General features: G+C 48.3%; 2 protein-coding genes across 2 annotated transcripts; one reads left to right on the top strand and one right to left on the bottom strand.

Annotated features, from left to right (window-relative positions):
- Nucleotides 1-343: 343 nt before the first annotated feature.
- Nucleotides 344-2014, top strand: RPS27A (ribosomal protein S27a). Its single transcript, XM_027728205.2, has 5 exons — nt 344-454; nt 746-800; nt 1054-1139; nt 1430-1561; nt 1827-2014. Exons 1-5 carry the CDS (start codon nt 407-409, stop codon nt 1974-1976), a joined length of 471 nt encoding a protein of 156 aa, XP_027584006.1. The 5' UTR covers nt 344-406; the 3' UTR covers nt 1977-2014.
- A 526-nt stretch (nt 2015-2540) lies between these two features.
- Nucleotides 2541-12500, bottom strand: MTIF2 (mitochondrial translational initiation factor 2). The gene is made up of 14 exons (XM_027728203.2): nt 12351-12500; nt 10862-11093; nt 10263-10368; nt 8910-9081; nt 8332-8492; nt 7744-7920; nt 7481-7620; nt 6765-6889; nt 5834-6038; nt 5036-5288; nt 4238-4378; nt 3264-3428; nt 2923-3063; nt 2541-2806 (listed from the first exon to the last, which is right to left on the bottom strand). Exons 2-14 carry the CDS (start codon nt 11084-11086, stop codon nt 2637-2639), a joined length of 2181 nt encoding a protein of 726 aa, XP_027584004.1. The 5' UTR covers nt 11087-11093; nt 12351-12500; the 3' UTR covers nt 2541-2636.

The following is a 12500-nucleotide window of genomic DNA, read 5'->3' on the forward strand; positions in this document are numbered from 1 at the left end:
CCTCATGGCGGCTCCTCCTCCCCTCACGACAGTCCCGCCTCCTCCCCTCATGGCAGCTCCTCCTCCTACCGTCACCACAGTCCCGCCTCGTCGCGTCATGGCGGCTCCTCCTCCCCTCACGGCGCTCCCGCCTCTTCCCCTCACGGCGTTGCCGCGGTGCACTGTGGGAGCCGCGGTTCCCGCCCCCCGGCCCCTCAGCCGGACTACAGCTCCCAGCGCTGGCGGGCGCGGCTCTGCCGGCGGGGCATGCCGGGAGCTGTAGTCCCGGCGCCCCTGCCGCCCCGCCCGCGGCGCGCAGGGAAACCCCGTGCGCCCGGACACGGCCCTCTCTCTGCCGCGGCCGCCATTCCGCGAGCAGCGCGGGCACCCCGCGCCCCGGCCCCGCACCGCCCGCACAGCCCTCACCATGCAGATCTTCGTCAAAACCCTCACCGGGAAAACCATCACCCTCGAGGTCAGCCGACAGCGCCGCGCCGGGCCGCCGCTGCCTGCCGGTGCTCCGGGATGCGCCGGGAGATACCGGGATGCGCGGGGAATCCCCGGGCTATGTGGGGGAACGGCGGGGTGATGCGCGGGGAAACGCCGGCCCTGCGCTGCCCGGCGGGGTTCGGGCCACGCCGTGAGGGCCGAAAGGGCCGTGTCGGCACCGGGGGTGTGCCGGGAGCTCCGCGTGGTTACGCGGCTTTCCTGGGCTCAGTAAAGGGCGAAGCGCGTTTTGACTCTCTTCTTCTGTTTAATTAAATAGGTTGAGCCTTCTGATACTATAGAAAATGTGAAAGCGAAGATCCAGGATAAGGAGGGTACGTTCAAGAGGCACTTACTCATTATTATATAGTGATCGAAATAAATAAATAAATAATAAATATTATATATACTATTTATGCTATGATATAAACTCCTACATTATATTTCTTATATATTATATTGATATATATCTGTCTTGTGGACTGATTTATGTCCTGCACAGATGTAATTGTCTGCAGCAATTTTTTTTTTATTCCAGCATGTTCTAGTGCACGTTCCTCATTTATTCCCGGTTTGTGTCACCCTTAGGCATCCCTCCGGATCAGCAGCGGCTGATCTTTGCCGGGAAGCAGCTGGAAGATGGACGCACACTGTCTGACTACAACATTCAGAAAGTGAGTAGGAGAGGCAGGAGCTGGCACAGTCAGAGCTGAGTCGCCTTTGCTGCTCAGCCTCAAAAATGTTTCAAGTATCTTCAACCAAATCAATGGATTTAGGGTTGGGGGGCAGTATTGATGCTGGGGGCTTGGGATGTCATCTTAATAGCAAATAATCCTTTTAAGAGCTTTCCTAAGTGCCTGGCACTTGAGGCCTGCTTCCTCTGGATAAAAGGAACAAGCCTGCTTAAATGCTGCTCTTGCCTTGAGACAGCATTCTGAGCCTATTTCTTGTGCCTTACTAACAGGAATCAACCCTTCACCTTGTGCTGAGACTTCGGGGCGGTGCCAAGAAAAGAAAGAAGAAGTCTTACACCACCCCCAAGAAGAACAAGCATAAGAGAAAGAAGGTTAAGCTTGCAGTGCTCAAGTACTACAAGGTAGGTAGAAATATGAAACTTGATGAAAACTCAGCTCTCAGCAGAGCTTGTAACTGCTCTGCACAGAGCCTGGTGTATTTAATATTCACAGTCCTTCCCTCTGCAAATATCCCATCTGCTTAATGAAAGAGAAACCCACTGGTGCAGCTGGGCACTTCTGAGCTTGCATTAACTGTCACAGAAACTGCTTTGCCAATGAAAAACAGTCAGAATTCTCATTACTTCTAAAGGTGTTTGAGAGATCCTCCCTGTTTGCCCTTCCCAGGTGGACGAGAACGGCAAGATCAGCCGCCTGCGCCGGGAGTGCCCGTCGGAGGAGTGTGGGGCTGGAGTCTTCATGGCCAGTCACTTTGACAGGCACTACTGTGGCAAGTGCTGTCTGACCTACTGCTTCAACAAGCCAGAGGACAAGTGAATGTCCCACACAATAAAGAGCTGACCTTCTGTACGGTTTTTAAGGGTCTCTTTTTCTGTGGTGCCGTGTTTCGAAAAACCTGCAAAGCTTTGGGTGCTGCCAACTGGGATGAGGTGCTTTCTAAAACTGAAGCAAGCAGCCTGTTTTAAATAATAAGGGGTACCAGTTGCAGAGGGGGGAAAAAACAACATTACAGCTAACCTTAGGAGTGGTCTCTTAACATGAGACAGGACAGTAGTTCTGGTCTGGAAAAAGAGGAGCTCAGGAGGTCCAGAGTCATGTCTGCAAGTGGGTCAGTGCTAGAGAAAGGGGGAGCTGAAATACTGTACAGCACCACCGAGGGAGGGGAAAGAAGATGGCTCAGCTATTTTGGAGCCAAAGACAGTCATCAGAAATATCTATACCATGATGGCTTTACACACCTGAAATGCTTGTACTTACTCCTGTAGTTTATCCCATGTTCCAGTGACATAAGGTGGTTGCTTGACATGATAGAAAGGCAGAGAATTTCAGACATAAAATATACCTGAAATGCTCTGATATAAAGAAGAGGTGTAAAGCAGCTCCTGTGCATCTCTGAAAGTTCATTTAATGTTACCAGTTAAAGGCCAGCCAGGAGTATAATACACATCCCTTAGTGTTCGTGTATTCAAAGGTCCTTTAAAATCCCGGGTCCCAGGAAGTTGTCTGTTGAACTTCTGTTTCTTCATAACAAATAATAGCATCCCCAACGTTGAACTCCAAATTCCTGTCCAAACTCAATCCACAGTCCATTCCCGTTTTTATTACCTGGGCATCATCTTTGTGATGCTTCAGTGATGATAAAGATCCTACAAAGAGAAAAATGCATCATAAAGGGAGCCCACCACCAGCAGAGCACAGAAGTGGTTTGGTGCAGAATTTCTTGCAGAATTCGTGTTGTCATGTTGGTGGCAATTCCACTTACCTTTCCAAATAACATTCCCGCTGCGGATTAACTTGAACTTCATTTTCCTGTCCAGCAGCCCCTTGTGTACTCTGCATCCAGCCACTGGAATCTTGTTTTTCCCCACTGTTACAGAGAAGGTGTCAAGAACAGAAGCTTCCCCTAAAAGAAAAAAGTTGTACATGGGATTAACGGACTGGCACGAGGTATAAGCAGGCTGCATTTTTCCACTTGCCAAGCTTTACCCCAACAGAAAAGCAGCTACAGGGGAGTATAAAATGAATATTTGATACAACAGGAACTGGAGAATAAAATTCAGGCCACATTGTGAGGCAAAAACCTATCAGTCAATGCCAACTCACCTACTGTAGTCTCCACCACAACTGGGGGCAGTCTGCTGTTGAGCTCCTCTTTTAAGTCGTCTATAAGTTTGTAGATGATGTTGTGAAGTTTAATTTTTATTCCCTTTTTATCAGCCAGCTTTTTAATGCTGTCATTGGCTTTGACACTGAATCCATATATAACACCTGATAAAGGAAACACTTGTCAAGTGATGACTGTGAGAGATCACACTTTAAACAGTTCAAAGTGAAACCCTGCTGCACGGGGTAGAATTAGGTGGTCAGCAAACCAAGGAAAGCATTTTACTCCTGCTTCCTTTTTAAGGAATTTTACTGATTTTACAGCATTTTACTGCTTCTTCCACTAAGGCACATCAACTGCTACAGACCTTGTATCAAAATAATGGCCCAAGAAAGTCCTCATGGAAAGGTCCCTGAGGACAGAACTGGAGGTATCAACGCAGAAAATAACACACACAGCTCACAGAAATGACTCAGACTTCTCATTTTGGGGCTGGAAAAACAGCTTGGTTGCCTAAAGTAAGCTGGAAGTGAATTCTAGATCACTCTCATCCACGTGTGGGCTACGGCAGGTCCAGTGACCCGCCCTCTGCAGCAGGTGGGAATTACAGGATACAAACAGGAAAATCTACTGAGTCAGCCTTAGATCCAATGGCCTCCCTGAGCAAAAGGAAATCATTTTCTAACCTACTTTTCAAGCTTTGCCCTGTTTGAGCATCACACAGCAACCTGAGGGAGCAGTCACAGTTTTAATCTTAACAATTCAGCTACTACTGGCAACAGCTCTTCCAGAGTCCTTCCACTTCCATGAGATTTCCAGCCTACACTAGTCTGACGTTCAAGGAAACATTTTTAAGATACATGTAAATTTACCTTATTGATGCTGCTACTTATTGTTAAATTAAACCTGACTGAGGCCTCCCCATTTCAGTAACTGAATAATTTCAAAACTGTAAACTGATTTTTAAACACACCATTAAAGGCTTCAGCGAGGCTCAGATCGTTTTCACTGATGTCTCCCATTCCAAAGTGGACAATGTCCAGTTTACACTCATCCTCACAATCATAGCTGTCCAGAATGTTCAGAATAGCTTCAACAGATCCGTCCACATCACCTGCAGGGGTAAATGGAAGCACTGCTGACTTTGGATATAAAGGAACATGGAATTATAACTAAGCACATGACAACTCCACGCTGTGCAGCAGAAAGCCTTTTGACATCTATCACTCTTATTACATTTTCAGTAATATGTTAAAATCCATCTAACAAGTCTGTTCATTCCAAAAATTAGCTGGATAAATACAACAGGACCAGAGGCTCCACATCTGCTGTCATTTTTTGGGTCAAGTTTGCATCATTTTTCGGCTCCTGATGTCACTGCTTGTGTATCACCAAATGTGAGGTCAAACCAAGGTCCCCCTGTCCCACTTCAATACACAATTGTTCTCCATTTTGCTGATGCAAAATGATTATAGTTTGGGGGCGGTGGTGTTATAATTTAGATACACAGAGGTTTATATATGTATGTATATATTTGCACAGGGGTTTACATGTATGGGGTTTACTCCTGAGTTCCTGGGTAGGAGGGTTGGGCTTCTAAGTTTCCTGTGGCTCTGGCCCTGCTGGAAGTGCATCCTTCTGTCCACTGGATGTTTCCTGACGCCCCTGCCCTTACTGAAAGAAGTTCTCTGATCAGTTTTGGACTGACCGAACTTCAGGGCACAGAAATGGTGTTCACAGCTGACCCCGGGGCGTGGTGAAGGGACAGCACCTTTCACTATGACCGACAGCGTGTCCTCGGCCACCTCCCTCCTGTCCTTGGGCCTCTGGAACAGCAGGTGCTTGTTGGCCTTGTAGAGCACGGCCTTCCTCTGCCTCCAGGTCAGATGGGCCAGCTTCTGCTGCTGCTGCTTGTACTCCAGCCTGTGCTCCTTCTGCTTGGCTTCGATAACTTCCACGTCCTTCTTCAGCTTCTCCTGCTGTTCAACGTAGGTCCTCCAGTCCATCACTTCATGTGCCCTTTGCTGGGCAGGGAGACAGAAACGTTACCTTTAAAACACTGCATCAGAAAACTCTACAACAATGCAGTTTCATCCTTTGGCATCTTCTCTACAGGCTCACTCATTTTCCCCCACACTTAATCACAGATTTTGCTGCACAGATGGCAGAGAATGAGCACAAGAGCTTCCTCCCTGAGCTACAACATGTTTTTATGGTAACTCTGCATTGCAGAAGAGAGTTATCCTTCATTCTTCCACATGGTGTTTATCCAGCTCTCCCAACGCCCATTTCAAGCTGTATTTTATGCATATTCTTCTGTCAGAAACTAGTTCTCTCACTCTAAAGTTGAAACACTGTGGAGATGAGGACAGTCCAGCAGGGGAAAGGTGGAAAACTAAAAGGCAATATGCGAACCCTCATTCCTCTTTACAGAGCCTCAGGCCCCTTAATCCCCATTCTCATCTTTCATGGGATCATCCAGGTTATTCAAATGAAAGCTCTCACTTGTTCTGCTACTCAGCTCCTTCCCTGCAGTGTGAGTTTCCCATGAAAACAGTTCTTTCCGTACCTCGGATTCCACTTCCAGGATTTCATCTCCCGCCGAAGGGACGTCCTTCCAGCCCATGATTTCCACGGGGATGCCTGGGGGGGCTGCATCCACGGCCTTGCCGTTCTCGTCAAACATGAACCGCACCTTGGCCCAGGTCTTGCCTGCAACCAGAACACAGCCCTTCCTCAGAGTTCCTCTCTGGATGATGGCTGTGGTGAGGGGACTGGTGGAGAGCAGAGGAGAGAAATGACAAACAGAAGAAAAGTGACACTTCTCCCCGTCTCCATGGTTAGTGCAGGCAAAACACAAACCAGGACGGGCCTGTGACCCACCACGGGCAGAATGTTCCTGCTAATAAAATTTTACAGTGACTTGCCAAACCCCCAAAACCTGCACTGTACTCTTTCATTTCTGCAGAGCAGTCAAAAATTAGGCATTTGTGAACCCAGCAACGGACTGATTTTAACCACTACGTGAACCCCCCGAAAAAAACCCCAAACAACAAATCCCAACAACTTTCTAGAATTCAATTAGTTTTTAAAGAGGGCAGAACACGCCTTGTTCACACAGAACCTGCAAAAGGACTAACACGCTTAAGAGCAGACCGTCACGTCACACACAATTTGCCAAGAACTGTGTATACATTATGACCCTTAACTTCATCATTCCTACTGTTTTAGTGGCATTTAAAAAATAAATCTGTTCTGGTATTTTAAACTAAGTCCTGTGCTCACAGGACTTCATCTCAGTGATAGGATGTATTTTCCCCCATTGGTTTAAAACTTCTTTTTCTGGCCCTCGCGCTGCAGAATAACATTTCAAGGCTTTAATTAGAAACACTGCAAAGAAACTGTGACAGCTTTGTTTAGGGAGGTCCAAACCCCCTGAGCAGTGTCCCTGTGTTGCCACAAATTGCTCCTCTGAAGCTGTGGAGGTGCAGATAACTCACCCTTTGCCTCTGTCTTTGCGAGACTCGATCACGGTGCCCTCGACCAGCCCCGTGGCATCTGCCTTCAGCTCCAGCATCTCTGCCAGGGCAACAGTGGCTTCTGCCAGAACCATCAGGTTTTCACCCTGCACGAAACCACACACACAAAAATACAAAGCATTAAAGTGAGACCAGAAGTTGAAATCTTGGTGCCAAATTCCCCCACTGAAAACTCGATGACATTTACCACCCAGTCAAGACTTCAGGACATCAAAGAGGCAAAACTGTTGGGCTGGGTTTTTCCCTCCACCCCCTTTTTTCTAATTACATCTTGTAAGACCACTGTGAAACTGTGCTCCTGTGATTAGGCCTGTGTTAGGAAAATCTTTATTTACCCTGGTTTGAATTTTTCCCTTCATGCATGGCATTATCACCAACCTTGCTTTTGCACTGATTTCATACAACGAGCAAACAGCAACTGGGATTAACCTGAAAAATATCCACTGAACTTACAGAAGAAAAACAAGATATTATTGCTCCCTAAAAGCCTGAGCCTCAGAATACATTTCAGAGTGTTTCAAATAATTCTGGTGAGAACCAGCAGCACTGAGCTCCTGGTGTCTGACACCCTGCCATGAAGAGAAATAATATATTTTGCAGCTGCTAAATAAAAGTGCATCTCTCTGCACATATCAGACACCCACAAGCACCACCATTTTTTTCCACCACAACCTTACCTTGAGCGCAGAAATATTTACAGCTTGAACATCACCCCCAAACTCCTCACAGACCACATCATGAGCCAGCAACTCCTTCTTTACTCTTTCGGGATCGGCTTCGGGTTTGTCGCATTTATTGATGGCGAGGATAAGAGGAACTAAAAAGAGAAGGAGCAAACTCAGCACCAGCCTAACCAAAACTCGGTGTGACCACCAGAGCTGCTAGAAAAGGTAAAGGCCACCTAGAACAAATCGCTGCAGGGTGGACTCTGAGGAGGTACCTCCTGCATTTCTGGCGTGCTGGATGGACTCCACGGTTTGCTCCATCACGCCGTCCTCGGCCGCGACCACCAGGATGACGATGTCGGTGACGTTGGTGCCCCGTGCCCGCATGGCTGAAAAGGCCGCATGCCCAGGAGTGTCCAGGAAGGTTATCTTTTCCCCAGAAGGCATGTGCACTGTGAACAAAGGGACATGGAACAGCTGAAAATCAGCGCTTCACCCAGCTTTACTCGATGCAATCAAGCATCGCTCCTTTGAGAACTTCTTTAATAGCAAAGACAGGTTTTAGGCAGACAGATAACTTGGCACGGAGGTGGGAGGTGCTGCTAAATCCTCAGGAGTGAAAAAGCATCCTGGGATCCTCCTTAATCCAAAAACAGTCTAATTTCAACTGTGCAGACAATTCACTTCCAAGTTCCATCTAAGTAATTCTGACAGTTATCAGCAACAGACACATCATGTTACAGTTTCCTTCTTCACCGCTTACACAGAAACTGGGTTTGTGGCAGCCTTTTCCCCCAGTGAACCGGCAGCAAGTCAGCCACAGTAAACTGTGTTAAGCACGCCCACGTGCAGCTGGGTCTCACCAAGGAAAGCCCCGATGTGTTGAGTGATGCCTCCCGCTTCCATGGAGGCCACCTGGGTTTTCCGCAGGCTGTCCAGTAACGTCGTCTTCCCGTGATCGACGTGTCCCAGGATGGTGACGACGGGGGGCCGGGGGGTCAGTACTGCTGGGTCTGCAGGGGGCCTGCAAGGACAGCACAAATGCCACAACAATTCTGAGTGACAGGCGTGCCCACGTGGCTAAAGAAGAGCCACTGTGAGTTTTGTGATTCCTCCTCCTCCCAAATCCCAGCTGCACCACAGCCAGCCCTCCTCGTGCTCAGTGCTACTGAATTAATACCCTGAATTAATGCAGCAATCCAGGGTATCAAAGAATTGGCTTTTCTTCAGAGCGTGGCATAGAAAAACCCCACCTGAAACCAAGTAGCAGTTTTATGGCTAACTAAATCAAAACAGTAAACTTCACATTTTAAATATTATCATATTGTGACTGTATCGGGGATTATCAACACGCCATCAAAACAAAGAAAGACAGGACATGACAAACACCTGCAGGAAGAAACAGAAGATTAAGAGCCAAAAAGAGCAGCTCCCAACTTGCCTTTTCACAGCATCTGTGTTTTTTCTTTCCTTCTCCTCTTTCAGTTTTGCTGATTTGTACTTCATTCCTGATTTCTGAACAATCATCTTGATGTGGTCTTCATACAAGATGGAATCTGGCTCCAGTGAATCGAGGTCAACGTCCGTGTACAGCAGTGCTTCATAAATATGGTCTGTGGGAAAGACAAAGGCATTTAACAATGGCACCCACAAAAACATGTGGGACAAAAAAACCCAAACCCAGTTCATACAGTGTAAGATTTTGTCATTAGTGATTTGTATCGTGCTGTTAAGTTTCATTCACAAAGCACTTTTCCTGTAGTTAGATTGATCTAAAAGTTCCTGCTACACCACATACTTGCAGAGAAGAACTTGATGCAGAAGGATTTACAGAACCTGAGTGCCTTATCAAATACTATCATCTTATTTTTCCCTCAGATTTTCACACCTTACTTTTCCATTAAACCCCCCAAAAAGAAAGCAAAGGAGTGACTCAGGGAGGAAGGAAATCTGATAATTCAGATCATTTGCTGCTTTCTTTGGTAGCAGAAGCACAGAACCCACTGCAGCAGTAAGAAATCGTTACATGCTGACCTAGGGACTGTCAGAAAGGTACAGCAAGACATGACAGACTTTTCTGCTTCTCTCCTCATTGCTGAGAGGGAAATTTGCCAGAAAAAGTCCCCAGCTGGATAGGAAGAGACTGGAGATTGGCATTATACAGCTGCAGAATTATTTCAAATGTCAAGAGGCAGAGCATGCCAATAACCCCCCTAAAATATCATTTAGAACTGGTCAAGCAGAGCCACTATACAGTCAGGAATGTTCACGGGGTCACAGGAACAAACCTGTGACCCAGTTGTCTGGGCAGTCACTTAAAGAGGGAAGTGGACAAGCCTTGCCCACTCTGAGCTAATTAAACCACTGTTTCAATGAAACACAAAAGCTCCTGGATCCCAGATCCCTACTCCCAGGGCTGGATTCCAGGCTGAAGCTCTCCAGCCATGAGTTTTTAACTCCCAGGGGCTCAGCTCTGACAAACCAGGGTGCAGTGTTTTCCTTCCTGAGTAATTTAGCCCCTGGGAGCCCCAGGCACGAGGAGCAGCCCCCCTGGATCCTTTCTGCTGGAGACGGGAGGCAGCCCTGGCTCCTTCCCAGTTAAATGTCTGGCCCAGTGATTTGGACAGCCCAACTTTTGTGTGTACCAACAGCTCCTTTGGGATGGGACAACCTCCCTGGCTAAGGGAGGGATTAACAACCACTAATTAACGCCACTGAAGACACCTCTGCCTCTCCCACTCGAGGAAGAGGTGGGGCAGCTCTCACTGCTTCAAGCCCCAGAGCAGCCTCTCACCTATGTCCTTGCCCATGGCTCGTGCCAGTTCCTCAATAGTCATCTTCTGCCTTATCTCCACTTCACCTCTCGTCAGGGGGAACTTCTTTTTCTTCTTTTTTGTCTCCTACATGGAATTAGACACGCATATAGGAACACAGAGCTGGCATAAACTAGGGAATGACAAAAACAACATTAAAAAGACAGCGGTCTCAAGCCATAGGAGGTGAACACATCTGTTTTACTAGAACACCAATGAATTTAAATAAATAAAAACGACTTACACATCACAATGGACATTTAAAACGTGTAGCACGCAGCACAACTTTTTTTCATTTTTTATTTTTCAGATTAAGGGCAAAAAAAGTCAACAAAATCATTTTCATGTTTGGGTTTTAATAATTTCTTCCTGCCTCTGCAAAATTCACAATGCTACCGGTCTAAGTCACTATTTGAGAGGGAATCACAATAAAGTCATATATTAAGCACATTTTGTCTGATAAATTTATAACAAATTCCCTATATTCACGAATAAAGCTCTTCAGTTTTAATTTAAAAGTTCAGGCTGAGCTCCTGCACTTTTCACACAAACCCAGGGATTACTGGGCTTTGGAAATTACCTCCTTTGTGGCCAGATGTCTGCGCTGGGCTAAGGCAGCACCGATCACTCTGTGTTTTTGGCAGAGCTGTGGGTGCAGCAGGACGGGGCACAGGGGGTGTGCAGAGGCCTGCACAGGCTTCCATTGTGCCCCCCAAACCTTCCTGTAGGACAGGGCCCGGAGCTGCCTGCAGGCACCACGGAGCTGCACCAGGCTCTCCAACCTCAGCACCAGCCCTCGGTTCATCTCCTCACTGCAAACACAAAGGGCACACTGAGACCAGGAGCTGGAACATGTTCTTCCTCGGGATAAAGCGGACAGGAACGCAAGGTACTAATGTTATGGTTCCAAACAGGCTTTTTAACACTTAAAAGAGTGAACTATTCAGCAACTGTTCCAGTTTTTCTGTTTCCTCCAGCACTTTCTCCACTACCCCACTGCAGACACACCAATCTACTAAGAGCTTACAGATCTTTCTTTGATATAAACTACAATAAACTACTCTCTTTCACTGATCTTTGATATAAACTACTAAACCCTCCATTTCGGGTTCTTTGACATCTGCTAGAAGGAAAGGGACATTTGCACTCCTTGTGCTACACTGACAGAATCACCCAGGTGTGAGCTACCTCTCTGAGCCCGCGAAGCACACCTGCAAAATGCTCTTTACCTGAGCATTTAAAGAGAAAAGCACCACTCAAAGACCATAGCACTGCAACAACACCAGTGCTGTAGTGTGGACAGAGATATCCTTTGAGGATAAACCTTGGCTCAGCAGCCAGGCTTCCCAGGGTGCTTCTGCCAGATCATCCCACATCTTGTTTTAACCATCTTAACTTTGGTTTGAGCCATTTTGCTAATTATCCCATACAACAATGTCCTCCTTTGAACTTCTCCTGTTGCTCAGAGCTGCCAATGCTGCCCTGGCACAGGTTGCCCAGAGGAGCTGTGGCTGCCCCTGGATCCCTGGGAGTGTCCAAGGCCAGGCTGGACAGGGCTTGGAGCAACCTGGGCTAGTGGAAGGTGTCCCTGCCCATGGCAGGGGGTGGCACTGGATGGGTTTGAGGTCCTTCCCACCCAACCCATTCCACGATTCTGTTGTGCCCAGGGTGCCTCTCCCAGGTGTCCCGGTACCACCTTCCCGCAGCTCCAAAGGCAGGGAACGCTCTGGGCTCCTCCCAGGAAGGCTGCAAGCCCTTTAAAACCTCCCTTGCACCCGGACACCTGCGGGAAGTGACCCGACGACAAACTAACCAACCCAAACCAGCTACTTTGGGGTTTTTTTGTTCCCTTAAAGGGGCTGAACGTGTAAACCCGAGGAATCCCGGACCTGGCACAAGACGCTGCCTACACAAACAATCAACACAAGGTCAAGGCCACGCCGGACCAGCCCACAGCGGCGAGACCCCCCCCGCGAGGCTCTGCCTGTGGAAACCCCCTCCCGGCTCCCGGGGGTCCCGCGGCGGGAGCACCCGCCGCCCTCCTGCCCACCGTCCTGGCTAACCAATACCTGTCGGCCGCGGCCCGCCCTCCCCGCGGTGGCAGCGCCCTTCTCCGAGCCCCCGGCTCGCCCACCCCGGCCCTGACAGCGCGGCTGAGGGAGGGAGGGGAGGCGCTGAGGGCAGAGGAGGGACCGCGGGCGCCCCGGCCGCCCTCACCC

This window comes from Pipra filicauda, unplaced genomic scaffold (genome assembly GCF_003945595.2).
Source record: "Pipra filicauda isolate LSUMZ 115617 unplaced genomic scaffold, ASM394559v2 scaffold118_size2161507_pilon, whole genome shotgun sequence".
Lineage (NCBI taxonomy): Eukaryota > Metazoa > Chordata > Aves > Passeriformes > Pipridae > Pipra > Pipra filicauda.